The 27,623-nt window shown below is 46.7% G+C and overlaps 1 protein-coding gene across 4 annotated transcripts in view; it reads left to right on the forward strand.

Annotated features, from left to right (window-relative positions):
• Positions 1 to 27,623, forward strand: part of SLC2A9 (solute carrier family 2 member 9) — a 213,318-nt gene that overhangs the window by 169,829 nt on the left and 15,866 nt on the right. For 3 of the 4 annotated variants that reach the window (XM_067036383.1, XM_067036384.1, XM_059066131.2), the window contains one exon: positions 17,355 to 17,698. The exons of the other annotated variant lie outside the window; for it this stretch is intronic. In XM_067036383.1, the coding sequence (XP_066892484.1) occupies positions 17,355 to 17,609 (255 nt within the window). In that variant the 3' untranslated portion in view covers positions 17,610 to 17,698. Of the gene's footprint in view, positions 1 to 17,354; positions 17,699 to 27,623 lie in introns of those variants that run through there. 4 annotated transcript variants of the gene reach the window in all.

Genomic DNA, 27,623 nt, shown 5'->3' on the forward strand with positions numbered 1-27,623 from the left:
CTACATTCCAGGAGGGAGGGTCAAGCTTCCCTGCCCTAATTCCCACCAGGGTTCCCTGCTGCCCAGAGAGCAGGTGACACCACTGGTGAAGGTGAGAATCCCTCAGAAACCTCTGAGAAGGAACCCACCATCCATTTTCAGGGCCCAATTCAACCCTCCTCTTTTCATTAACTAGTGCCAAGCCCAGCACATTCCAGAGACTCTGCTGCAGGCTGGGCTGAGTGAAGGTCAGTGGCCCAGCTGCAGGCCCACGTGATGGGGCCTCCTGCATCCCCAACTGTAGCGCAGTTACTCTGCACCAGGCCCCCTGCACGTGGCTTTATGAATTCACGTCACCCTCAATGCAGCCCTGAGCTGCGGTTTCTCATCCTCTCCGTCCTGCAGAGAAGCTGAGGCTCAGGGAGTAGGCGGGGTCAGCCCCAGGTCCTGAGTCACTGTCCGACCCTGTGGCTCTGCCCTGCCCCCTCTTCCTCGTCAACATTCACCACGTGCCACTCTGTCTCAGTCTCAGGGTTAGGGGCTGACGCACTATGTAACTTTTAAAGCATCCTGACTTAGCTACAGCCGTTGCATCTCTGAAACGTTAAGTGCCACGGGGAGGCCGCGGACCAGAGAATTAGAGACCGCTCCTCGTCCATTTACTCCATCTTCAGGGCACCTGCACTCGGCGATCATGTTCATTCCAACTGGCTCACTTCCAGCCCGGCGCTCACCTGCCTGGGAACCCCGGGAGCCTGAGAGGTTCCTGGGGTCACAGCTCATGCTGGGTCACCCTGCCATGATACGTCTCTGAGGGCAAAGTAGGACCAGGACTCCGAGAGTTATAATGTCCCTCCTGCAAAGAGCCGCATGCTAAGACTGTCACCACATGTAAAAATGCATCCATTCGCGCTTTCAAGATAATCTCATAGAGAAGCCAGCTCCAGGGATGCTGAGAGCCTGGCCTGGAGCAGGGGAATAAGGCGAAGGAGAGCTCAGCCTGGTTTAAGGGCCAAGGGGTGGAAGGGGTGCCACCCTCCAAAGGAGCCGAGGTTCCACCAGGCACAGATGATACACATCTGCATGCCCATCTTAGAACATCCAGACCAGCTGTTTCCTCTCAGACATGTTGGGGCACAGGTGTCATGGGAGGGCTGGGAGAATCACTCTTTATAAGCTTGGGTTTCAGGGCTTGGGGCAATGCAGGGAGAAGTACAGGGGGTGGCAAAGAAAGACAAGTGTCTGGGGAAAGCCTGGAAGAAAGATCTCTGATCAATTCCCTGGGAGGTGCTGGGCTCGTATCGCATCACTGCCTTTGGCATTTGGGGCTAGAGCTGGAGAGAGGCAAGGGTCCCACGTCAGAGAGGGACCACCTGACCTTGACCTTGCCTGGAAATGTCTGCAGGACGTCGTGAAAAGCTGGCAGGATCTCGTGGGAAACAGAGACTTGTGAGGACCTGGCCCAGCCCAGGGTAGGCAGGGGACCCGCTGTGAGTGAGTGAATTCCCGCGCTGCCCCTCTGCCAGGCCGTCAGCAAGCCTTCGCTTGGAGTCCTCTGGATACAGGAGTCTCAGGGCCACCGGAGGTGGGCGATTCCATCGTTCCAAATCCAATCCTTAGAGCCCGCCCCTTGTACCGGCCAAGACTATGGGCCTATGAGGGTGAACTTCTGTGTCTGTCTCCGGAACAAGGCGACCTGCAGGCCGGGCCCTAAGCTACGCTGTATCCAGATGTGTGGCCCAAGGCCTGGTCTCGACCAAATGAATGGCTGAGTGGGAGGTAACTTCTGTCAAGGACCCACAACGGGGCACAGGACACACTTGATCTCATTGAAGTAACACCGAGTGTCACAACCGGGCCAAGATCATGCTGTTACTGAAGAGTAGGACCAACATTCAAAGCCCAGTCTCTCTAGACCCTCCAGGGCGCCCCCCACCCCCAGAAAAACCACCTAGACTTCAAAATGCACATATTCATTCACTTATTCATTCATTCTATAAATGCTTGACAAGTCTACAACATGCCAGGCATTGCTCGAGGGTCTGGGGACACAGCGTTGGGAGGCTCTAAGCCAGGGCGGTGGTGGGCTGGGGCAGGGGACAGGTATGAAGCCCAGGGGGCTCACACCAAGCAGTTCTCACAAGAGGGAGGTTATCTCAGCTGCAGCAGTCGGCCCGGGAGGCACCTTGGAGAAGAGGTACAGAGCGCAGCCTTGAAGCATAAGGGGCACTTAGATCCGTTGTGATGGAGAGGAAGGGCATCCCAGGCCGAGGCAACAGCGTGAGCAAAGGCTCGGGTCTGTGACGGTAAATCCTGAGTGTAGAGGCGCCAAGTGGTCCAGAGTGGCCGAGGGTGTTGGGGTGTAGAAGGAGTATTATCGGGAGGAGGGCCAGGCAGGAAGATTCGTCCCCAATCGTGGGAGAGCTTAGATGCCCGGGTCGAACTTTGGGGCCCAGATATAAGTGAGGACTTGACTCCAGTGTAAATGCCGAGCTTTACCGTGGACATCAGAACCGCAGACACACCCTTGTTGCGCAGCTGCTTCCGGCTGCTGGTGGACAGTGAGTCCCGTTCTCCTCCCGTCCGCTCCGCTGGGACAAACTTACCTTTGCCAGGAGTAGCAACCCATCAGTCACGAGTGTTCCACCCTGGCATTGGCCACAGGGATTCCCACTCCTGCTGCACACCTAGCTCGTGTGGGTGGGTGGTGGAAGTGACTGTGCAGCAAAGCCACAAAGACCCTTCCGAGCCACGAAGCAGTGCTGAGGACCCACAGGAGCCCAGCCCCTGGGCCCCTTCACTCCTAGGGGGTCTCAGTTTCCATTTCAATTAAAATGGAAATAATGGTCCACGGGATGGGTGTAGAGATAAACGAGATACTACACTGTCTTGGGCCGGGTTCCCTGGAAGCAGAGTGAGAGACCGATGCCGGTGCACAGAAACATCTCATCCCCATGGGTGTAGCTCATAAGGTGCTGCCAGCTCTGTGGCATCGTACAGCTGAGACGCGTGAGGCTGGGCACGTCTTTGATTTGTCCAAGGTCACCCAGCCGTTGACGCTCAGGTTCAAGACGCCAGCTGAAGTCCTCTGGTGTCCACAGCCCATTCCCCAGCCCAGCACAGGTGCAAATCAGAAGAGATTCATGAATGTGTGAATCCAGGTGTAGCAGGTTAATTGATGGCCCCCAAAGATATCAGATCCTAATCCCTGGAACCTCCAAGTGTTCCCTTATATGGAAAAGTTGCCTTTGTAGAAGTGATTAAGTAGAGGATCTTGAGACGGGGGCCCCAGATGCCATCATAAGTGTCCTTATGAGAGGGAGTCAGAGAGAGATGTGACACGGACAGAGAAGCGTGTGAGGGGAATTCCCTGGCGGTCCAATGGTTAGGACTCCACAGTCTCACTGCCAAGGGCGCGGTTTCACTACCTGGTCGGGGAACTAAAATCCCACAATCTGCGCAGTGCAGCCAAAAATAAAAGTTAAAGGGTGGGGAGGCCAAAAAAATTTTTTTTAATTTTTTACTTTAAAATAAAATTTAAAAAAAGAAGGAGCATGTGAGATGTGACCATGGGGGCAGACTGGAGTGATACAGACACAAGCTAGAAATGCCAGCAGCCACCAGAACTGGGAGAGACGAGCCACAGATTCTCCCCTAGAGCCTCCGGAGGAAACGTGGCCCTGCCAACACCAGTGACACTGATTTCAGAAGTATGGCCTCCGGGACTCTGAGAGAATGCATTGCTGTTGTTTCAAGCCACCGAATCTATGATAATGTATTAGTAGCCACAGGGCACTAATACAGTAGGAAACCACCCAGATTGACAATCAGAGCTGACACTGATTGAGAATCACTGTGCTCTGTACATATTGTAATTCATTTAATCCCACAACAGCCCTGTGGGGCAGGTGCCATTGTGGCCCCATTTCACAGATGGAGAAAAGGATGCACAGAAAAGTTAAGTCACTTACCCAGGGTTGCACAGCTAATCTAATGAGTGGCAGAGGTGGGATTGAAACCCATGCATCTCCAGGGCATGCGTTCCTGACCACTGCACTCTACGGTGTCCCCCAGGAGTCACACATCCTGACCAAAGTCTTTCATGCAGAGGGTGAGAGGTGCTAATTCAGCCTTGAAAATGACACCATCAAGTGCTCTAAATGATTGTGGACTTGATCAGATCAAATTCCTCAAGCACATTACTTGGGGGAGACAATTTAGGGTAGAAGCCGGTGATCAGGGCGGACACGTCTACCCCCCTTACTTACCCGAGGAATCCTGCGTCAAGCCCCTGGAGGCCGGCTCTCCCTGGCATTTAGACGCACACTGGTTCTGTACAGCCTGCTGAGCAGACCTGCTCATCACCGCCTGCTCCTGAGCTCCCTGCTGGGAAGAGACCAGCAAAGGGCCTGGTGCTCCAACGTGCTGAGAGAGAGGCCAAGCCAGTCACTCTGTGGATGGGTCCTCCACCCTGCTGTCCGATTTTAGGAGCTCTGTTTGTAGCACTTTAATAAGCATGGAAACAGGTTGAGGGGTCGAGATTTATCATCAGAGGACCTGGGTTTGAGGCCCCGCTCTCTGTTGATAAGCTGTGTGATCTTGGATTTCTCCAGACCCCTGCTCCTCACCTGTATATGGAGGATGATAACAGAGCCTCTTTAGAGGGCTACTGTGAGGAAATCGTGCGATGCTTGAAAAGCATTATTATACATGATAGGTCATAGCGTAGGACAGGCCATGGGCAGAGATGACGAAGGTGCAGGTTGGCAGATGAGTTTTGGGAGGGGGTGTGCAGGGGCTCGAGACAGCAAGGAGGAACTACAGAGTTGAGGAATGGGGAGTGTGTGCCTTTCCTGGGGCTCCTATAAGAAATTAGCACAAATTGGGTGGCTTCAAACAATAGAAATCTATTCTCTTACAGTTGTGGAGGCCAGAAATCCACAATCAGTCTCCCTGAGCTAAAGTCAAGGTGTTGGCAGGGCCATACCCCCAGCAGAGGTTCCAGAGGAGAATCCATTTTCTTGCCTTCTCAGCTTCTAGGCCGCTTTCCTTGCATTCCTTGTCTCCTGGCCCCTCCCCATCTCCAACGCCAGCACCTCGCTTCAGTGGTCACGTGGCCTCACCTTCTGTGTCAAATCTCCCTCAGGCTCCCTTTTATAAGGGCAGCCGTGATTGCAGTTGTGCCCAGCCAGATAATCCAGGATAATATTCCCATCTCGAGGCTATAACTAAATCACATCTGCAAAGTCTCTTTTTGCCATATAAAGCAACGTTCATAGGATATCAGGATCTAGATACTTGAGGGCCATTGCATAGCTGACTACAGGAAGTACAGGTGGGTTTTGGAAGCCGGGCTGAGACACATGGTCGGAGGCTGCCCAGAAGCCAGGCAGATGTGATGCTGAGTCCCTGACTATCGCCCCCTGGGGTGAGTCCAGGGTGGTCCTGAGACCCCCCAGGAGGAGTCCTATGGTGACAGTTCTGGGGTGGTAGAGCTCCTGCTAGATTACAGAAGGGTCTGAACGTGCCTAGTAGCAGAAGACAGACTGGACATTCATACCCTAAATACAAATAGTAATTGCATACCAGGTCTTTACGTCAGGCATTTGATGTTTCTTCAGTGAATGTTGAGTAGACCCTACTACACCTTGAATGCTCTGCTAGAGAACTTACACTTGATCCTGTAGACCAGAGGTTTTCATCCCTGGAAGCACATGAGACCCACAGGGGGTAGTTTAAGATAAATGAGTAGGGGGCTTCCCTGGTGGCGCAGTGGTTGGGAGTCCGCCTGCCGGTGCAGGGGACGCAGGTTCGTGTCTCGGTCCGGGAGGATCCCGCGTGCCGCGGAGCGGCTGGGCCCGTGAGCCATGGCCGCTGAGCCTGCGCGTCCGGAGCCTGTGCTCCGCAACGGGAGAGGCCACGGCAGTGAGAGGCCCACGTACCACAAAAAAAAAAAAGATAAATGAGTAGGAAGGTATCTCTGTGACCCAGGCTGGAGAAGGACAAGACCCCTAAAAGCACAAACCATGGGGAGAGAAGGGACGGATCCAATGACATCAAAATCACGGGTTTCTGCCCAACAGGGAGCAGCAAGTTCAAGGGTGCCGCAGACAACGGGTGAGAGAAGCCATGTGTGACCTCTAAAACTGATCAGGGATTAACTCCTAGAGTAGTAAGGACCTCTTGTGAGTCAACAATAAAAAAGACATGAGTCCCTGTAGGAAAGAGGATCTGGCAGTTCCCAGACAAGAAGCCTCAAGGGTAACACAGGGGAAGAGAAGCTTTAAACTTGTTTAAATCAAGTAAAGGCAAACTACACTAATAACATACCTCTGTAAACAGTTAGTCAACTGTTTGCCCAGCTGTCAAAATTAGAAATTTGGAGAACACTAAATGTTGACAAAGACCTAGGGAAATGGGAGACCTCGTGCACTGGTGGAACAGTCTAATGCCAATTAATCAAATTAAGTATCCATATACACTATGACCCCAAATTCTGCCCAGAGATTTTTGCAAAGGTCCATAAGATAGACTGTGCAGGGATATTAACTACAGCACTGTTTGTGGCATCGAAAGGCTAAAGGTAACCTGAGTAGCCATCCCTTGGGGAAAAGAATAAATAAAGCCTAGTAGATACACACTACAAAACAGTTATGCTGCAGTGAAAGCAATGAACGGGAGCTTCATCATCAACGTGTATGAATCTAAACCCAGTGCTGAGAGAAGTAAAGCACAGAGTGGAGTCTGTAGCCTGATACCACTTATGTAAATTTAAAACACACACATAAAACAACAATACAGATTTTCACAAAGAAAAAGGCAGACAGATGATAGAAAGATAGATAGATAGATAGATAGATAGATAGATAGATAGATAGATAGATAGATAGATAGAGACAGATAGATGATAGATAGACAGGATACGTTCATTTTAAGAACATTTATTAAACACTTAAACATGAGTTTGTCTAGAGTCGAGGGGAGACCACTGAAGGACAAAAGGAATGAGAGCAGACGATGAGGATAAAAAGAGGAAAAACAAATAAATATAAATAAGAGAGGAATGTTGCACAGTCCAGTAATGATAGTATGTCAAGAAACAAGGAATATGATTAACTGATCCTTGTGTCCTCCTCTTCCCCCTCCTCTTTTTCCTTTTTTCCTGTAAAGTTATGAGGCAATTCTAACTATAAATGGCTCAGGTTCACTACAGAAACTATGAAAATATAAAGAAAGAGAAGTGAAAACACCCATGTTACGGGTTACTGATGCTGCTTCCTTCCTTTCCTCCAACTATACGTAATTTTTCATATTTATAAAACTTGGAACCTATTTTTTTTGGTTTTGGTTTTTGCTTTTCTCACCCAGCATGATCTCATGAGCATTTCCTTATGTCGGCGGGCATTTTTAAGGCAAATTCCCTATGAGAGCAGAGTTCCTGCCAGCTGGGGCATCCCCAGGGCCTCTGGGTTTTCAGGGATTGTTCAGGAAACCTTGAAGTTATGACTGTTGACTGTTGTCTGGCCCTGCCAGACACGCTGATGGAGACACCAGTCAGGTGGCCACATTTAGATTTGGGGAAATGTCAGCCTCCTGACCCAAACTGGGGAAGGCAGTGATGCTTAAGTTTCCTTTCTGGATGGGAGCTTGCTAGGTTCCTGGGGCTGCCGCTGGCAGTGACGAAGGCATTGGAGAAATGCGGGACTTACAAGTTCGGAGTCGCACCCCTCACCCCACGCAGACCCTCCCGTGGGGTCAACTTCTGCTTGCTGCAGATTCCGTAAATGAACCATTTCCATCCTACAGCCCTTCTGGGGGCCACGTCAGCCATAATCAAAAGCCACCGTTCTCATTTCCTGGGGCTACCATAACAAAGTACCACAGGCTGGGGGGCTTAAACAACAGAAATTTGTTTTATCGCAATTCCAGAGGCTGAAAGTCTGAGACAAAGCTCTTGGCAAGGTTGATTTCTTCTGAGGCCTCTCTCTTTGGCTTGTAGACAGCTGTCTTCTTCCTGTGTCCTCACATGGTCTTCCTTCTGTGTACCTCTGGTCCTAATCTCTTCTTATAAGAAACAAGTCATCTTGGATTAGGGCCCACCCATATGACCTCATTTTACCTTAATCACTTCTTAAAGACCACAGCTCCAAATACAATCCATCTGAGGTATTAGGGGCTAGGATTTCAACATATGAATCATGAGGGGACATAATTCCACCCATAATAGCCAGCAAGCACTATCGCTCACGTATTTTGTTCCTTTCACTTATTCCAAAATGTGTCAGTGGCAAATGTGTCCCAACACCCAAACAGAGGCTTGCAAGGAGCGTGAACTTTTTCAGAAAACAATATCTGGGCCAGCATGGTTCTGGAGATTGGCATGAATCAAACCAGTATTCTAACCCACTCATTAGCAGACAGAGGGGCCCTGGGGTGCTTTCTTAACCTCTCCAAGCCTCAGCTTTCTCAGTTTTCTCATCTGTTGGAGGATAAATAACCCAGCTGCCCCTTCCTCGTATGTGTCAGGGCAACTCTGATGTGTGGTCCGCTCTCCCAGAGGACTCCAGCGAAAGCACGGAGCTCCCATTGGACACGCCCCCTCCTGTGTTCATTTCCTAGGGCTACCATAACAAAGTCCCCAAAACTTAGAATGATGGAAATGTATTCTCTCACAGTTCTGGAGGCTAGAAGTACAAAGTCAGATGTTAGCAAATTTGGTTCCTTCTAAGGGCTGTGAGGGAAAGACCTGTTTCATACCCTTCTCTTAGCTTTTGGTGGTTTTCAGCAGTCCTTGGCTTGTGGCTGTATCACTCCAATCTTTGCTTCCATCATCCTATGGCCTGCCATCTGTGTGCATCTCCGTGTTTTTTTAATAAGGAGACCAGTGATTGGATTTAATGACCTCATCTTAACTTGACCACATCTGCAAAGACTATTTCCAAACAATGCAAGATCCACAAGTACCGGGGGTCGGGACTTCAGTATATCTTTTGGGGGGGAAACAATTCAACCCACCACACCTTCCCTATATAGGGTGACCATCTCATCTTAGTTTTCCCAGGACTGTCCCTGTAAGTCTCACATCCCAGAAAACCCCTTTGTCCCGGGGAACTTGGGACAGTCGGTCACCCTCATCCCATCTCAAGATTGCACCCCGACTAGTGCCCCCTGGATCACCTCCCAAATAAGCTCTCACGCCCCAGTCTCAGGCTCTGTGTCTGGGGCTGCCAGCCTGGGGCAATTCCTATAACACTGGCTTGATCTCTAGGACAGAGTAACTTGGTAACTGGTAGCTGCTGTGGTTGGTGGCGGTTCTGATTGCCCTTGTTTGCCAGGCACAAAGGCAAATGTCAGGTACAAATGATTATATCGTGAGTCCGCCCCTCCTACCCATCTTGTTGTGGTTCTTTCTTTATGTCTTTGTTGTAGAAGATCTTCCAGTCTTTTTCATCGATGGTTGCCCTGCAGACAATTGTGACTTTGGTGTGCTTGTCAGAGGAGGTGAGCTCAGGGTCTTTCTACTCTGACATCTTGGCCACTCTCCAGGTACAAATGAGACACAAGAAGAAACTGCACAGACTTTGGGGTCAGACAGCCTGACCTTGAACCCTGGCTTTGCAGCTCAGCAATTAGATGAAGGGAAGGCTGGTCAAACTTTGTCCAACTTTGGTTGCCCTCTTAGCCATAATTTTCATTTCTATAAAACAAGAGAATTGCCCCACTTTTGCAGCAGGGCTCCCCCAAAGAATGAGAGACAAAGTCAAGGCTTCAGGGCAGGGTCTACCCACAGACACTCAGGATCGGTTGCTGTCATGATCACTATTAGTACTGGGAAGGCTGTTTCCTGCCGTGCGATCTTAGGGTCACCTGGAAAGAGGAGACAGGACAGAAAAAGCAATCATGGTAAACGCTGGAAGCTTGCACCACCCCTTACCACCTGAGCCATCAGGACAAGTGGCCTCTCAAAGCTTGCCTTCTCTCCCTCCTTCCTCCTTCTTTCCCACCCACCCTGCTCCCTTCCTGCAAAATGTTCCTGACGGGCTGGGCGGGGCTGCCCTGACCCCTGGGGAGATTACTATCACGCTCTGTTTCTCTGCCCTCAGCCACAGGCTGCCTTCTCCTCTGAGCCTTTGCTGTGGTCAGCATCACTGGGTCCCTTGGGTCGTTGGTTGTAAAAGCCTCCAGATAACTGGGCTTCTGCCATTAGCATCAATATTTTCTGGTTGGGAGAAAATGGCATGCAAACGTATGCCTGCTTGATTCCACTGGAGTTCTAAAATTCCTTTTGAGTTCAATTTTGACTTCAAAATCTGGAAGCAAGAAAATGATTCTTTTCAACTTGAAAAAGATCCCAAATGCCTGTGCAAAGTGAGGGGGAAAGCTGATGCAGATCTGAGATGGTGGGCTCTAAAAGCAAGCAAAACTGCCCCCAGCCTCTCTGGATGGGCCAGGGGACCCTCTGAAGAGAGAGCAACTTTCACGCGCTCAGTGCCTGTGGGTGCCAGCATCGTGCTGCACCCTACAGGCGGGCACTGAACGGGGGGGCACAGACTGCCTAACATTTCAGGAAGAACCGACACGACTCTCACGGGACGGGTGTAGTTCACGGGAGGAAGTAAGATGGGGGGCTTAAGTGGGCTGACCAGTGCAGGGACCTTTCAAGCTGAGATTGCGGAAGTGTGTGTGCGGAGTGGGGGAGGGAGGCGATGCCTGGCAGAGAGACGGAAGATGCTGGCCGAAGCCCTGAGCAGGTACAGAGCAGGCATCCAAGGATGCCTGCCAAATCCCTCGAGGTGCTGAAGCCATGATAGGGATTTGGGGTTTATCCGGAGGACTCTGGGAAGCTACTGCATGATTTTAAGACATGATTCGTTTTGTACTTTTAAAAGACTTCTTTAGCTGTCTGCTGGGAACTAGATTGAGGTCAGGGGCAGGAAAAATGGATGCTAAGGTGATAGAAACCAGAACAGTGGTTAACTCTGTGGGGGAGTGGGGCGGGGGGAATGGACTAGAAAATGGCACAAGGAACTTTCTGGGGAGGTGGGAATGTTCCACATCTTAATAAAGGTGTTGGTCACACAGGGGTATACTTTTCTCCAAATGCGTTGACCTATATATACACTTAAGATCTGGGTAAGTTACCGTACGTAAATTCTTTCTTGATGGAAAGTGGTATGTTTTTTAAGAAAGAAAAAAGATGTTTCAGGGTAAAGTCGTCAGGACTTAGTAACAAAAGCAGGCAGAGAGGGAGGAAATAGTCAAAGGTGATTTCGGAGGTCCGTCTTGGGCAGGTGGGAGGATGGCAGTGCCAGTTCTGAGAGCAGGTAGAGGAGGAGCAGGCTTGCCAGGGTCAGGGAGGCTGCAAGTGGGAGACCTTGGCAGGGTAGTTCATGTGGCTTCCAGTGAGTTGAAATGCCATCCGTCAGGCAGCCACAGGGCTGTGTCTACTCAAAGCCTCCTGGGCAGCGCCAAAAAGACCTTCACTGTACACGTGACAATGACTTGGAAGCCACAACACATGCCAGAGACGTAAGTCATCACTAAGATCCCTGCCCCATTCTAACTTCCCCCAGAAGCATCCTAATGTTGCAGGTCCCCTCTGCTCATAAAGTAGAACAGCCTGGCCTTTCAAAGCTCTTTGCAGAATTGGAGTTACAAGTGTAAGGCACCTGGCTTCCCATCAGTTCTTAAATGGTGGTCTGGGCCCTGACTCATCCGAGAGCTCGCTTGAATCACCAATGAACCAACGTTCCAGCTCCACGGGTGGGAGTGGAAACTCAGCAGGAGAATTCTGGTTTTGTCTCATCGTGAAAACCTAACTTGGACCACCTTTTGTACCTTCATGCATCTCCATAAGAGTCCTCCCATTTCATTCATTTATCCTCTCATTGGACATATTTATATTAAGAAAATTCTTACAGTGAGCCGGGCACTGTCTTAGGCTGAGGGTACAACAGAGAGCAGGGGACATGGATTCTGCCATCATGGAACTTACAACCCAAGCTGGGCTTGGACACCAGGCGAGGAGACGAAAAGTTGCGGGGAGAGGGAACAGCAAGCGCAGAGGCCCAGAGTCAGCAGGAATCGTGATGGGAGGCAGGAGTGACCAAGAACCAATGTGGAGGAAGCACAGGGTTTGTTTTTTTTTTTTTTTTTTTTTTTTTTTATTTATTTTTTTAACATCTTTATTGGAGTATAATTGTTTTACAATAGTGTGTTAGTTTTCCCTCTACAACAAACTAAATCAGTTATACATACACACATGCTCCCACATCTCCTCCCTCTTGCATCACCCTCTCTCCCACCCTCCCTATCCCACCCCCCCAGGCGGTCACAAAGCACAGAGGTGATCTCCCTGTGCTATGCAGCAGCTTCCCACCAGCTATCTAATTTACATTTGATAGTGTATATATGTCCCTGCCACTCCCCCACTTCGTCACAGCCCACCATTCATATATACATATATACAAAGAGAAAAATTGTTATTATTGTAATTATAGAATGCATTATATTGAAAAGTAGTAGGGAAAATCAATGTAGCTAGCCACCTTAAGCTACTGTGATGCCCTGGGTGCCTCTCCCTAATCCCTAGCAGGGATTTTGTGCTAATTATTCTCTAGGTTTTCTTTAGGATTTGACCCCTGTATGAATGTGTCCCTTAACAGTCTAGTGTTTTGTTTTTCCTGGGTTTTATATTTAAACAAAGAGAAGCATCCTGAAGGTATTTTCTGTGCCTTGTTCTTTTATTCAACATATACTTTTGAGCACCATCCGTGTCATATGCCCAGCTACAAGCCACTGTTTTTTACTACTCTGTAGAATCTTTTGTATGAACGTACCCAATTTATTTATCCCTTCCCTTTTCCATGAGCATTGGTGTCATCTCCCATTTCCTTGCTCTAGAAATAGTGCTGTTATACAACATTGTAAATCAACTATACTTCAAAAACATAAAATTTTTTTTTTTAAAAAAAGCAACTTTGTAGCGCTACTACGAACATCCGGGTACAATGCACAGGAGTTTCCGTGCTGACGGGAACGTTGGCCGAGGAGCCACCAGCCATGCGACTGTTGAACACTTGCACGTGGCTGGTGCAACCAAAGAACTGAACTTTTAATTAATTTAAGTTCAGACAGCACCACTCCAGAACAGATCCACTCTGAGTGTCATTGCTGGGTCATAAGACACGCACACCTCGCCTTGACTTGGTCATACCCAGGGATGCTCCAAAAGTAGTCGTGGCTATTACAGCCTCAACTATATCCACAGGTGTGAAAATGCCTGTTGCTCATCAACACTTGGTATTGTCATTGTCAGGTTTTTCACATTTTTGCCAATCCGATAGTGTGAAATGGTATAAAATTATGGCTCTAATTCCTATTATCCCAAATTACTAAGGAGAATGAGCACCTTTTCACAAGCTTATTTGCCATTTGTTTTTCCTCTTTTGTGAAACGCTCATTCATACATTCTGCCATTTTCTCTATTAGGTCATCTTTTTCTTATTGATTCATAAGAGTTGTTTTTTTTAATTTGGGGTACAAATTCTTTGTTTGCTATGTATCACAATACTTCCATTTGTGGCTCTTGTACTCTTTGTATGGTACCCTTTTGTGTTTGTTTGTTTGTTTGTTTATTTTGTTGGGGCAAGAAATTATGACTTTATTCGGAAAGCCAGCAGATCAAGAAGATGGTGGACTAGTGTCCCAAAGAACCATCTATATATGGTACCTTTTGATGAACAGATGCTCTTAATTTTAAAGTTGCCAGATTTATTTTTTTTAATTTATGAACTAAGCTTTATGAATGTGAAAGTGTTTTACAGAAAACCTCTAATATGATTGTGTCCATTTTACTAATAGGGAAACAAGGCCCACTTCCTGCAACAGACATGCTGCCTAAAATCTTGCTCAGGGGACACTGGACTTACCCTCCCATACCAACCATACTTAGGAGGGGTTGAGTAACTTCTCAGGAGCAGTTGGGCAGAAAGTGAATTTCTGAGCTGTTTTGAAGTAAGAGAGGAGACAGGGAAAAAGTGACACGTATATCCTCTGTGCCAGGCACTTTGCCAGATCAACTGCAGTGAATGAATTTGCCCAAGAGAGGCAGGTATGGAAGTGATACAATGGCCTCCATATCAGGCCAACGTGGGTTCAGATTCCAGACACGGCCCTTACCAGCTAGGTAACTGCAGGCAAATCACTTGCCCTTTCTGATCTTCACTTTCTCACCTGTAAGAGGTTAGGAAGATCTGCTTTGCAACTGCTATTGGGGAAAACTGAAGGATCCCAGTAATATTTATCTGCCCCCGCCACCACACACACCAGATAGGGAGTCCTGGTAAATAATGGAGAGAGTGTAAGCTCCCAGCCGGGCCCACTTCGGTGTAAGTCCTGGCTCTCATCGATCCCTACATGGCCTTGGACATGTTTCAGAAGCTCTCTAATCCTCAATTTCATCTTTTGTAAAAAGGAAAGAAAAGTGGCTGTATCATCATAGTGTGGGCTATGGGAATCGGACGAGATAATGTCTATAATATTGCTGGCACCCAGGAGGTGCTTAATAAGTGCATTCTCTTCCCAGATTAAATGCAATCACAGCTTGCAGGTTGATTGCCAGGTTGCTGCATGACTGCTGGCACGATATATATTCCAATAACTTGGCCCCTGAGAGTCCTGAGGTGGGCAGTGTCCTTTCCCAGGATGCCCGCAGTACCGCAGCATTCTTGGCTCGATTCTGTGAAAGGGTGAGAAAAATCCTGTTTCCACACATTGGGTCTCTTGGGAAAGGAAGGAAAGCAGGTGGCTGCTGCACCGGTGTCAGCTCTGCAGGTGGCAGAGAGGTCCCAGGCAGCTCCACGTGTGGCCCGGGATAAGCAGGGAAGCTCTCTGAGCCTCCGCACATTTATATATTCAGTGAACATTTGTGAAGCACCTACTATGTGTCAAGGAGTCTCCCAGGTTCTGGAAATACAAGAAAAATAACAACTCCTGTCCTCGGGCAGCTTACCACCTGGTCGGGGAGAGGGTTAATAAACAAGTGACGATCCTTCCGGGTAGCGGTGAATGGTTTAAAGAACAATGAAGCAGAATAAGTGGAGAACTGGGGGAGCCCTTAGAAACAGAGGTCAGAGAGAACTTCTCTGAGAAAGAAAGCCGAGAGGAAGGGGAGTAGGAAAGCAGGATGTGCAGACATGTAGAAGAAGATTATTCCAGGAAAAGAGAAGAGCATGTGCAAAGATCCTGAGGATATTGGAGGAGTGTCAGAAAGGCAGTGTAGTGGGAGCAGAGAAAGAAAGGTGGGAGAGGGAGGTCAGAGAAGTAAGGGGGCCATGTGGGTGCTGGGCTTAGAGGCCATGGTTGGGACTTGGGCTTTGCTCACCTGCCTTGGGATGTCATGGTGCATTTGGAGCAGAGAAGTGACACGCTCTGTCCTTTGCTCTACAGAATCACTGTGGCTTCTCTCTTGAGAATAATCTTAAGCCGGGACACAGGAGAAGCAGGGAAATCTGTTGGGAAGCTATACTAACAATCCAATGCAGAGATGATGATAGCTTGCACCAAAATGGTAACAGTAGAAGTGGTAACAAGTGCTCAGATTCAGAATATATGTCAAGGTAGAGCTGACATGATTTCCTGATGTATCAGATGTGGGTGTGAGAGATAAAGATAAGTGTCTGGTTGGCTTAAGCAAATGACAGGATGGAGGGGCCATCAACCGAGGCCAGGAAGATCAGAGCAGGAGCAGGTTTAAAGGCTCCATTGGGACTTGGTAAGTCAAGATGCACATTCAGCATACAAGTGGAGATGTTGAAAGCCACATTGAATATATCTCAATTCATCTTTAAAACAATAGGTGGTATAGATCACCATGTTAGAAATGAGGAAACTTCAATCAGTGCATTGAAGTTCTATCCTAAATGGCACATCTTAAGTGTTGACACATCATGTAAATGATGGAGCCAGTATTTGAATTCTACCCAACTGACTATAGAGCCCACCCCCTCCCTTCTCTGTTCCACTCATGGAATCTCTGTGGACAAGTGGGAAGGCACATGCCTTCCCAGCCAAGCGCTCCCAGGTGTGGACTCGTTACTCCATCCAGGACTGCTCTGTGACCTCTACAGGGCAATGCCTCATTTAATTCTCACAACAACCTATAACTACCATTATTATCCTCATTTTACAACGGTGGAAACTGAGGCACAAAGAGCCTCAGATTCAGTACGTGGTGCAACTAGGATGTGATCCAGAGATCAAGTTCTTCAACAGTATGTCATACTCCAAAATTAAATGTTTGTCGAATCAAAGAATAGCATGTAATTGACTAAAATCAAGATATCGTTTGCTGTGAAGTATCATTCAGTGACAGTGTCACCTTATCTTTGAATCAGTAGACGTTTGTTAAATGAAGAAGGCACAGCCCTGATAGCTGGAACCTATAAACCTTTTATTTAACAAACATTTATTGATCAACTACTATGAGCCAGGCACTGGATAGGCACAGGAGCTACAGAGGTGACTTGAGTCACGGAGAAGCTCAAGGTCTAGTGCAGTGGGCAGGGTCATTCCAGTGCTATAATCAGGATACATAAAGTGATTGCATTCAACACTTCTCTTTTTTTCTAGTCTCTCTTATTTGTAAGAAGCCGTACCTCTCAGAGCAGCAGTGAGTTAAATCTTTTGCATATTAGAAAAAATGGTGTTATCTTGGCCCAGCCTATGCTCTGGAATTTTTTTATGAACTGGGGAATTTCACTTCCCTTTTGACATTGCGCTTTTCTCATGTGTATATTGGAGGGAGAAAGAATGTTGTTAATGGTAAATATGAACTTAGGATAACATTCAGCAAGTATCACATTTTGCTTTCATGATGAGTAATTTTTATATGCCTTGTTTTCAAAATAAATAAATAAAGACTGCCATTTCCTCATCTTTACCAGGGTTTGAAGCTGATTCATTTGTGTCTCATGTGAGAACATCTCATGTAGACATCTATAAGGCACATTTGCCCATAGAGCCAGCCTCACACCTGCAGTGTTTTATCCAGGAACATTGATATATGAATGGGAAACTATTAAAAAAAAAAATCAAGGGCTTCCCTGGTGGCACAGTGGTTGAGAATCCGCCTGCCGATGCGGGGGACACGGGTTCGTGCCCTGGTCCGGGAAGATCCCACATGCCGCAGAGCGGCTGGGCCCGTGAGCCATGGCCGCTGAGCCTGCGCGTCCGGAGCCTGTGCTCCGCAACAGGAGAAGCCACAACAGTCAGAGGCCCGCGTACCACAAAAAAAAAAAAATCAGCCCAGAGATGGTTTCACAGCCAATTTAGCAATTGACTTTCTGATGTTTTCTGTCTCTGCCTTCCCACAGAAAAGTCTGGACGCCTACTGTTTCCTGGTCTTTGCCACAGTCTGCCTCGCAGGGGCCCTCTATTTGTATTTTTTCCTGCCTGAGACCAAAAACAAAACCCATGCAGAAATCAGCCAGGCATTTGCCAAAAGGAACAAGGCCTACCCACCAGAGAAGCAAATTGACTCAGCTGTAACTGATGATAAAACAAACGGAAGGCCTGAACCGGACTCCTCCTCCACACTGGAGAATTATGTCAAAAAGAGGATTGTCTGAATGGATGATCCCACCATTTTTGGAAACGGAAGAGTCCCCTGCAAGTTTAACGTTACTAAGTATTTAAAAATAAACCTTTGCTAATCTAACATCACCGCCATTTGGGGTTTATTCACAGCTAAATCCCCCAAACTCTTCTGGCAGCTGGAAAGAATCACCCTATGTTTCAGTAGACCCAGCATTCTTCTGTAGACATCCATGGCCTGCCTTCTTCATGACTTACCCCATGGTTTCAAAATGAATTGGGGAAATAGTATTTGAATGCTTTCTCAAAGAATAACAACCTAGTCTGACAGAGGACTCAATGGACTAGAAATCCAGACTGAGTTTCCAGTTCCAGCTCTGCCAGAAATAGCCTTGAGCCACCCTCAGCCTAGATCCTGAAGCATCCAAGGACCCTTGGCTTTGATCCTGGATGAAGGCTTTCATACCTCCTAATAAATGCCTATTTCCAATCTTTAGCTCTGCCTTGTGGATCTCAGACTCAGGAGAGGCTGATACCAACCCACCACCCTCCAGGTTCCGTCTCTCCCAGGCTGTCCCATGGGGCTCCAGAAACATCTCCACCTCTGAGTATCAGATGTGCTCACAGAGGGCATAAAGGGGATCAATACATAGAAGACCTAGAGACGCAGACATAAGAAGTAACTTCCCAGAAGCTGAGGCAGGGACTGAAAATTTAACACTGTTCAGTTGAAAAAACAATGTTAAGAATGATTCTGAAGTTAAACCTAAGCTTGGAGGAAAGGAACACTGTGATTGATTAGTGATGTCTGCCACAGGTATAGAGTTAGAGTATCACACATGCTTTATGTTTGCCAATCTTAGAAGAGATTTACCTGAAAGACAAGGTATTTGTCAGGGTTCTTCGGAGGAACAGGAAAAAATATATATATGTATATATGTAATTTATTATGAGGAATTGGTTCACACAATTACAGAGGTTGAGAAGTCCCACAATCTGCCACATGCAAGCTAGAGACCCAAGAAAGCCAAAGGCCTGAGAACCTGGGTAACCAGTGGTGTGAGTTCTTCTCCAGGTCTGAAGGCCTGAGAAGAGAAGTGCTGATGGTGTAAGTTCCAGCCCAAGGGCTGGAGATCAGTGTCCTAGCTCAGCATTCAGGCTGGGAGCAAATCCTCCCTTTTTCTACCTTTTAGCTCTATTCGGGCCCTCAGTAGATTGGATTCCCACCCACATTGGGAAGGGCAATCTGCTTTACTCAGTCTACCAATTCATATACTAATTCCATCCAAATTACCCTTGCAGACACACCCAGAAATAATGTTTAACCAAATATCTGGGCACCCCATGATCCGGTCAAGTTGACACACAAAATTAAACATCACAAGTCCACCGCTTGTCAACTATATGCATCTCTTTTTAAATTTATCTATTTATTTATTTATTTTTGGCTGTGTTGGGTCTTCGTTTCTGTGTGAGGGCTTTCTCCAGTTGCGGCGAGAGGGGGCCACTCTTCATCGCGGTGCGCGGGCCGCTCACTGCCGCGGCCTCTCCCGTTGGGGAGCACAGGCTCCAGACATGCAGGCTCAGTAGTTGTGGCTCACGGGGCCCAGCCGCTCCATGGCATGTGGGATCTTCCCAGACCAGGGCTCGAACCCATGTCCCCTGCATCGGCAGGCAGATTCTTAACCACTGCGCCACCAGGGAAGCCCCCTATATGCATCTCTTTAAATCATACTCAGACTCCAAACAAAGACCATAACAAGGTCATAAATCTGCCTAACATGATAGAACTATCCTATGTTCAACCAAAAGTTCACTAACCCCTTCTCCAGAAGAGGAGGTAAAGTCCTTGAGTGATGTTTACTCTTCTCCTTGATTCTTCATAACTGAAATGCTATGAGGTAAAATTAACAATACTTAAGTACTATGATACATACATCTTATGCTAATGTATGTATGAAGTATGTTGAATGTATGTATGTATGTATGTTAACATACATCTTATGTTACATGGTGAGGGAAAAAAAGAAGAAAGAAAACAAAGATATTGTTAGATCTATAAAGAGAAACATAAACCTGTTCATAAAGTGAGGAAATACTCATGATAATTACAATCTTCATTCTGTAACTGGTCATATGGTCATAGTTGGTATTATCACTACCTTCTTCCACTTTTTGTATTCCCTTGGCCTTCAGCAAACACCTCAGCTGGTCCTGGTCCTTTATCTGGTAGGGTGACCCAAACCTTCTTTCCTGAAGGATCTGGGCCATTATTAGTCCAGTGACAATGGGGTTGTTAGAGTTTTTCATGACCCTTAATCACAGGGCTTGGTAATATTAATGATGCCCTAAGGGATCTCCTGTTTCCAGACACTCTCCCTTACCTCCACTGTGGAACAGTCATCCAATTTCCCTTTGGTGGTCTGGATCAATCACCTTAGACAGCTCAGTATGTCCCTTTTACTGTTTGCTTGTTGATTCAGAGGCACGAGGAGCCCAAAGTGGCCGGGTGACAGTCTCAGTGGAATATTATTGTACATCCTGGTGGAAGGATTCCTCCTCCTGGAACTCAGACTTCTAAGCCAGCAGAGCATAAGGCTGCAGGAACAGAAAACAAACAATTTGCTAGGGGGTCACTAGGGGTAATAGTGAGCGATACCACTCCCATATCCACCCCTTGATTCCTGGACCCGTGAATCTGTGCTATGGGAGAAACAGCACCATACTGGACACTGATTCAGAGCATACACAGCCTTATAGGGAACTTTGCCCCAGCTCTGCAAGGTATTGCCACCTAGCTGGCACTGTTAACAAGTCTTCAAAAGGCCATTCCAGCATTCTATGGAGCCTGTTGCTTCAGGATGGTAAGAACATGGTAAGACCAGTGAATTCCATGAGCATGAGCCCATTGCTGTACTTCTTTTGCTGTGAAGTGAGTTCCATGATCAGAGGTAATTCTATATGGATATCATCACGGTGGATAAAAGATTCCATGATTCCATGGGTGTATAAGAAACACTGTGTACAGAGTAAACAAATCTGTGTCCAGAGTAATTTTCTATTCCAGTAAGGACAAAACACTGCCCCTTCCATGATGAAAGTGGTACAATGTAATCAACCTACCCCAGGTAGCTGGCTGATCACCTAGGAGAATGGTGTCATATTGGGGACTCAGTGTTAGTCTTTGCTGCTGGCTGGTGGGGCACTCAGCCTTGGCCGTAGCCAGGTCAGCCTTGGTTAGTGGAAGCCCATGTAGCTGAGCCCGTGTGTACCTCGGCTCCTGCCACCACGGCCTCTTTGTTGATGAGCCCATTGGGAGATGGCAAGGGTGGCTGGGGAAAGAGACTGACCGGAATCCACCAAATGGGTCATTCTGTCCATTTGATTTTTAAAATGTTCCTCTGATGAGGTCACCCTTTGATGATCGTTCACATGGGATACAAATATCTTCACGCTTTTTGCCCATTCAGAGAGGTCTATCCACATACCTCTTCCCCAGATTTCCTTGTCACTGATCTTCCAATCACGTTCCTTCCAAATCCCTGGCCATGCAGCCAGACCATTGATGACAGCCCATGAATTGCTACATAATAACATGATTGGCCATTTCTCTTTCCAAGTAAAGTGAACAGACAAGCGCACTGCCCAAATTCTGCCCAGCAGCAAGGCTTCCCTTCACCACTGCCCTTCAGCGATGTCCCAGAGAGGGGTTGTCATGCTGCAGCTGTCCACTTTGGGGTGTTGCCTGCATATCACGCAGAACCCTCTGTAAACCAGGAAGAGAAGACTCTTCTCTTCCTCTGTCAACTGACTGTAGGGAACTCCTCATGGGGCCACGGGTGCAGACGGGGAGAGAGGAGACAGCGCAGTCAGAGGGGGGACCGTGAGCAACTGGGCTACTTCTTCATGTAACTTGTGTCTTCAGGGCCTGCTCAGGCCTGGTCGCATATACACCATTTCCATTGGATGACAGAACGTATGGCTTAGCGGGTCAGATAACACCCAGTTCATGATTGGCAGCTCAGGTCAAGTTGTAACTTGGCAGCCCACGGTCTAGTGTTCAGTTTCTACTAAGGCCAGTAGCAGACCAAGAGCTGTTCCACAAAAGGAGAGAAGTTATCCACAGAGGATGGCAGGGTTCTACACCAAATTCCTAAGGTCCTATGCTGGGATTCACCTATAGGGGCTGCCAAAGACTCCAAATAGCTTCCTCTGCCATTGAGACTTCAAGTATCATTGGATCTGGTGGCCCACATAGCAGAGCACAGCAGCCTGGAGCTGGTGCAGAGCCTTAATCTTGGGCCCCATTCAAAACCAGCAGCTTTTCAGTAGGTGGGCCAGAGTAATACACCCAAATGTGGAATATGTTGTCTCCAAAATCCAAAGAGGCACACTAGGCATTGTGCCTCTTTTTTGGTTGTAGGAGGAACCAGATGTAACAACTTATCCTTCACTTTAGAAGCAACATTTGATATGCCCCACACCACTAGACTCCTAGAAGTTTTACTGAGGGAGAAGGCACCCGAATTTTTGTCAGATTTATTTCCCAGCCCCTGACATGTAAATGTCTTAGCAATAAGTCTAGAGTCCTTGCTACTTCCTGCTCACTGGGTCCAATAAGCACAATGTCATCCATGTAATGGACCAGTGTGGTATCTTGTGGAAGGAAAAGACAACCAAGGTCCCTGTGAACTAAATTGTGACAAAGGGCTGGAAAAATGATAAACCCCTGAGGATGGATAATGAAGCTGTATTGATGGCCTTGCCAGCTAAAAACAAACTGCTTCTGATGGTCCTAACTAACAGGTGTCAACAAAAAAAGCATTTTCGGGCTCCCCTGGTGGCGCAGTGGTTGAGAGTCCGCCTGCCGATGCAGGGGACGCGGGTTCGTGCCCCGGTCCGGGAGGAGCCCACATGCCGCGGAGCGTCTGGGCCCGTGAGCCATGGCCGCTGAGCCTGTGCGTAACGGGAGAGGCCACAACAGCGAGAGGCCCGCATACCGCAAAAAAAACCAAAAAAAACCTTTTTCCAGATCAATAGCTGCATACCAGGTGCCAGTGGATGTGTTCATTGCTCAAGCAATAAACCCACATCTAGTACAGCAACTGCAATTGGAGTCACCACCTGATTAAGCTTATAATAATCCACTGTTATTCTCCAAGAACCATCTGTCTTCTGCCCAGACAAAATAAGGAAGTTTGAATAGGGATGTGGTGGGAATCACCACCCCTGCATTTTTCAAGTCCTTCTTGGGGACACTAGTCTCTGCAATCCCTCCAGGAATTTGGTATTGCTTTGGGTTTACTGTTTTCCTAGGTAGAGGCAGTTCTAATGGCTTCCTCTTTGCACCATAATAGTCTTCATTCCACAGGTCATGGAATCAATGTCGGATCTGCTGATGTATCTCTATCCCAATTTTGTGCTCAGAACTAGGAAGATAATCACAGGGTGGGTTAGGAGACCCACCAGACCCAAGTGTGAGATGGACCTGAGCTAAAACTCCATTGGTCACCTGGCCTCCATAAGCTCCTACCCTGACTGGCGGACCACAGTGATGTTTTGGGTCTCCTCGAATTAATATCAGGGCAGAGCCCATCCAGTCGTCCCCAAAGGCTGATTATTCTCTTTCCTAACTTACAATTACCTTGGTAAAGTTGTAGGTTACTTAAGGATAGGCTGGGAGAAAGATTAACAGGATAAGCTTTTGGTATCGGACCAGGATCTTTCTTCAAGGGGAACCAGCCTCCCCTTCATTCGAGGAATTCTGAGAATAGAATGAGAGGCTGTGTCTCTGTTTTTAGACTTTTGTTCACTTGGTCTAGAACCTTTCTGCTAACACAGATCAAGTAAGAATTTACTAGGCTTTCTATCTATTTCACTTCCAGGAACACCATGATCAACTAGCCAATGCCATAAGGTCTATGCTAGTCAGACTATTCTGATTGCTGCTTTGATTCTACTGCCAATTATGGTGACCCAGCCCACCTTGACTTTGGCAACTAAGTGCCAGCACTTGGCCATGGTCACCCTGGGATCCAATTACTCCCATTGCATTTAGGTTTCCAATTCATTGACTGCAGTTCCCATTGTAAGGTCTTGTTTATAGAGAATAATCATTGAGCTCTTCAAGAATACTATATTTTTCAAAGTATTAGTCAAATGTATGTTTTCTGGACCCTCCCAGTATGGGTAAAGAGGTATTAAATGACAAATCCACTCTAACATGCCAATCTCCCTAAGACCTTGAATCCCTACATTAAACCAAGGAAGGTCCAGCATTTCTAATTTGCCCACTGTGGGCCACCTTTTTTGTATCCATATTTCAGCCAACCAACCAAACTAACCATTGGAGCTCTTTCTAACTCCCTGAGCTACAACATTAATTGCAGATCTCTGCTGAGTCCATACCAGTAAGTTCAGCCTGATCCAACTTCATGGTCCTCCTACCATTATCCCACACCTTTGACATCCATTCTGACACATGAACCCCATATTTATGTCTGTTGAATTAGAAAACTCAAGCTGTTCTTTAAGAGTGTGGCATGCCTCCATGAGCCACACTTGTACCTCACCTTTAGGGGCCTGCTGGGACTTGAGTCTAGAAGAAAGAGGGGTGGTGAGAGGCCCTTACAGTTTCCCAGGCAATGCAAGGTTAACCCCCTTGGACAGAAATGCAAAGGCCAATACCACTGTGGGTGCAGAAGACACTACCCATTGGGGATGGGGAGGCTTCTACTGGAGGTGGGAAGGTCAGTTCTGCTGGGGATAGGGTGACCTCTTCCACTGGCACAGAAGACTCATCAGAATTTAGGGGCTTGACGTCCCTAGCTCATCAAGATCTCCCCACCTGTCCTCATCCCAACGTACAGGATCATAGTCAATGCCCTCAGTTTAACAGTAGACACCCTGTGAGGCTGGGAGTTCAACATGCACTATAATCCAGCTGGCCAAAGGATGAGATTTTGTGTTTGATTTTCAGCAATCTCAGTCCTGCAGCTACAGGAGATAAAAGTCTCCTTCAGGGCACACATAGAAGCTTTTAGGTCATTTATATAGTGCTTGAGCTGGGAATTCAAATCCCTAAACTCATCCTTTTCTTTCATGCCAGCCTACCTCATTATAATAGTTTTCAAAAAATGTTCAAAAAATCATATACAGTCACCCCACTCTTTGTTTGCTGTAAGTGGTTGATGAGGAGAATCCAATGGAAATATATGACATATCTCCATTGCCAGATCATGCATGGACAACCAGTGCTCTCTTTACTACTGGAGATAGAGTCATTAGCATCTTTAAATCTAATCAGATCAGAGCGCCAATTCCAGAAACCCCAGAACTAAATCAAACAACTCATCCTTAAAATTCTGTTTATTGAGAACTACTTACTCCTGGTACCAAAACCTATATTCATCAGGGTTCTCTGGAAGAAGAGAACCAATAGCATAAATATAGAGATTTATTAAGAGGAATTGGCTCACATGATTATAGAGGCTGAGAAGTCCCACAATCTGCTATCGACAAGCTAGGGACAAAGGAAAGCTAGTGGTGTAATTCCAGTCGGAGTCCAAAGAACTGAAAGCCAGGAATATCAATGACATAAGTTCCAGTCTGAGGGCAGAAGACCTATGCCCCAGTTCAATCAGTCAGGTTGAATGAATTTTCCCCTCTTTTGCCCTTTTGCTCTATTCAGGCCTTCAACAGACTGGATGTTGCCCACCCACATTGAGGAGGGCAATCTTCATTACAGTCTACCGATTCACATGCTAATCTCATCCAGAAACACCCTCACAGAAACAATGTTTAAACAAATATCTGGGCACCCCAAGACCAATATTTTTTTTAACATCTTTATTGGAGTATAATTGCTTTACAATGGTGTGTTCGGTTCTGCTTTACAACAAAGTGAATCAGTTATACATATACATATGTCCCCATATCTCCTCCCTCTTGTGTCTCCCTCCCTCCCACCCTCCCTATCCCACCCCTCTAGGTGGTCTCAAAGCACAGAGCTGGTCTCCCTGTGCTATGTGGCTGCTTCCCACTAGCTATCTATTTTAACTTTGGTAGTGTGTATATGTCCCTGCCACTCTCTCTCTTCATCACAGCTTACCTTTCCCCCTCCCCATCCCCTCAAGTCCATGCTCTAGTAGGTCTGTGTTTTATTCCCATCCTACTCCTAGGCTCTTCATGACATTTTTTTTCTTAGATTCCATATATATGTGTTAGCATATGGTATTTGTTTTTCTCCTTCTGACTTACTTCACTCTGTATGACAGACTCCAGGTCCATCCACCTCACTACAAATAACTCAATTTCGTTTCTTTTTATGGCTGAGTAATATTCCATTGTATATATGTACCACATCTTCTTTATCCATTCATCTGTTGATGGACACTTAGGTTGCTTCCATGTCCTGGCTATTGTAAATAGAGCTGCAATGAACATTTTGGTACATGACTCTTTTTGAATTATGGTTTTCTCAGGGTATATGCCCAGTAGTGGGATTGCTGGGTCGTATGGTAGTTCTATTTGTAGTTTTTTAAGGAACCTCTATACTGTTCTCCATAGTGGCTGTATCAATTTACATTCCCACCAGCAGTGCAAAAGTGTTCCCTTTTCTCCACACCCTCTCCAGCATTTATTGTTTCTAGATTTTTTGATGATGGCCATTCTGACCGGTGTGAGATGATATCTCATTATAGTTTTGATTTGCATTTCTCTAATAATCCAATAATTTTTGACACACAAAATTAACTGTGATAGGTAGTGAGTTCACCATTACTCAAAGTCACAAGCAAACTTTGGTTGATGACTTGCCTTGACAGTTGAGGAAATCTAAGTGTCAATTTGGGAGGAAGTTGTTAGGAGTAAATGTTGGCAGTATAATTAAGGTCTCTTCCAACCCTTCTGTGATAGCATTGTTTGGGTGGAAACACTTGCAGCCTAACATTATAATGCATGCCTTATGGTTTGGGTGCTTCCCTATACTTGCCTCCAGAGTGAAACAAATGCAAAGTACTTGAATTTAGTATGTCACAGTAGAAAGAGTTTAGCCAGAGGGGAAAAAAGCCCTGGACCTAGGAATTGGAATCTGTTCAGCCATAATCCTTTCCGTATTTCTGATCATCCTTGACAAAATAGGCCTTAGCCAAAACTTGAGTTCTGATTTTCCTTTCCTACAGAATATTCTTTCATCACTGGGCCTCTCCTTTGGTTGATTGCCAACTCAATGCACCATACCATCCAGTTTTGGTTTGGCTGGAAATTTTGGACACTGTCAATATGGAGAGAAGATGATATGTGGGTACAAAAAGTAGCTGAAACCCAAAAAAAGCCAAATTTGGCTTAAAAAGAAATATTAGCTTTTGGGTGTTCTCTTTCATTTTTAGACTTGAGTATTGTCACTCCGTGTTTATTACGTACCTGCCACATACCAGGTACTGAGGATACATCAGTGAGCAAGAAAATACACTGCCTTTGCCTGCATTAGCTCACGTCTCCACAGGAGATGGAAAATCATAAAAGCGTTAACAGTAGTGTCATCGGCACTTGGGGGGAGGAGGGACACGGTGATATGGGAACCTGCAACAGGACCACCTTATCTGGGGGTGGAGTGAGAGATGAGAATCAGGAAGTCTTCCCAAAATAATGATAGAAATGGAATGAGAAACAAGACTATCAGGCAACAGACCAGGAATCATTTTTTACATTTTACAGTTGAAAAGTTAGTAGAACAACATTAAGAAAGTTTTTGAAAAAGAAAACAATAAGACACCCATAATCTCATATGTTTCATTCTCCCCAAGACTGTCATTTTAATTTTTATACATCTCTATCCTTTTCTGATCTATTATTTATCCTGTTATAATCACAGAATACATAAAGCACAATTTACAACTCTTATCTATCTTCTGTTTTTTCCATTTTATATTAAATCAAATGCATCATCTCAATTTTCAGGCCCTTTTCACTGCAGTGAACTCTTCATGTGCAGAGTTGTTTTTCTGATACTGAAGGATAATGGGGAATGAGTCCGAGAGCTGAGCATT

Source organism: Kogia breviceps, chromosome 6 (assembly GCF_026419965.1).
Source record: "Kogia breviceps isolate mKogBre1 chromosome 6, mKogBre1 haplotype 1, whole genome shotgun sequence".
Taxonomy (NCBI): domain Eukaryota; kingdom Metazoa; phylum Chordata; class Mammalia; order Artiodactyla; family Physeteridae; genus Kogia; species Kogia breviceps.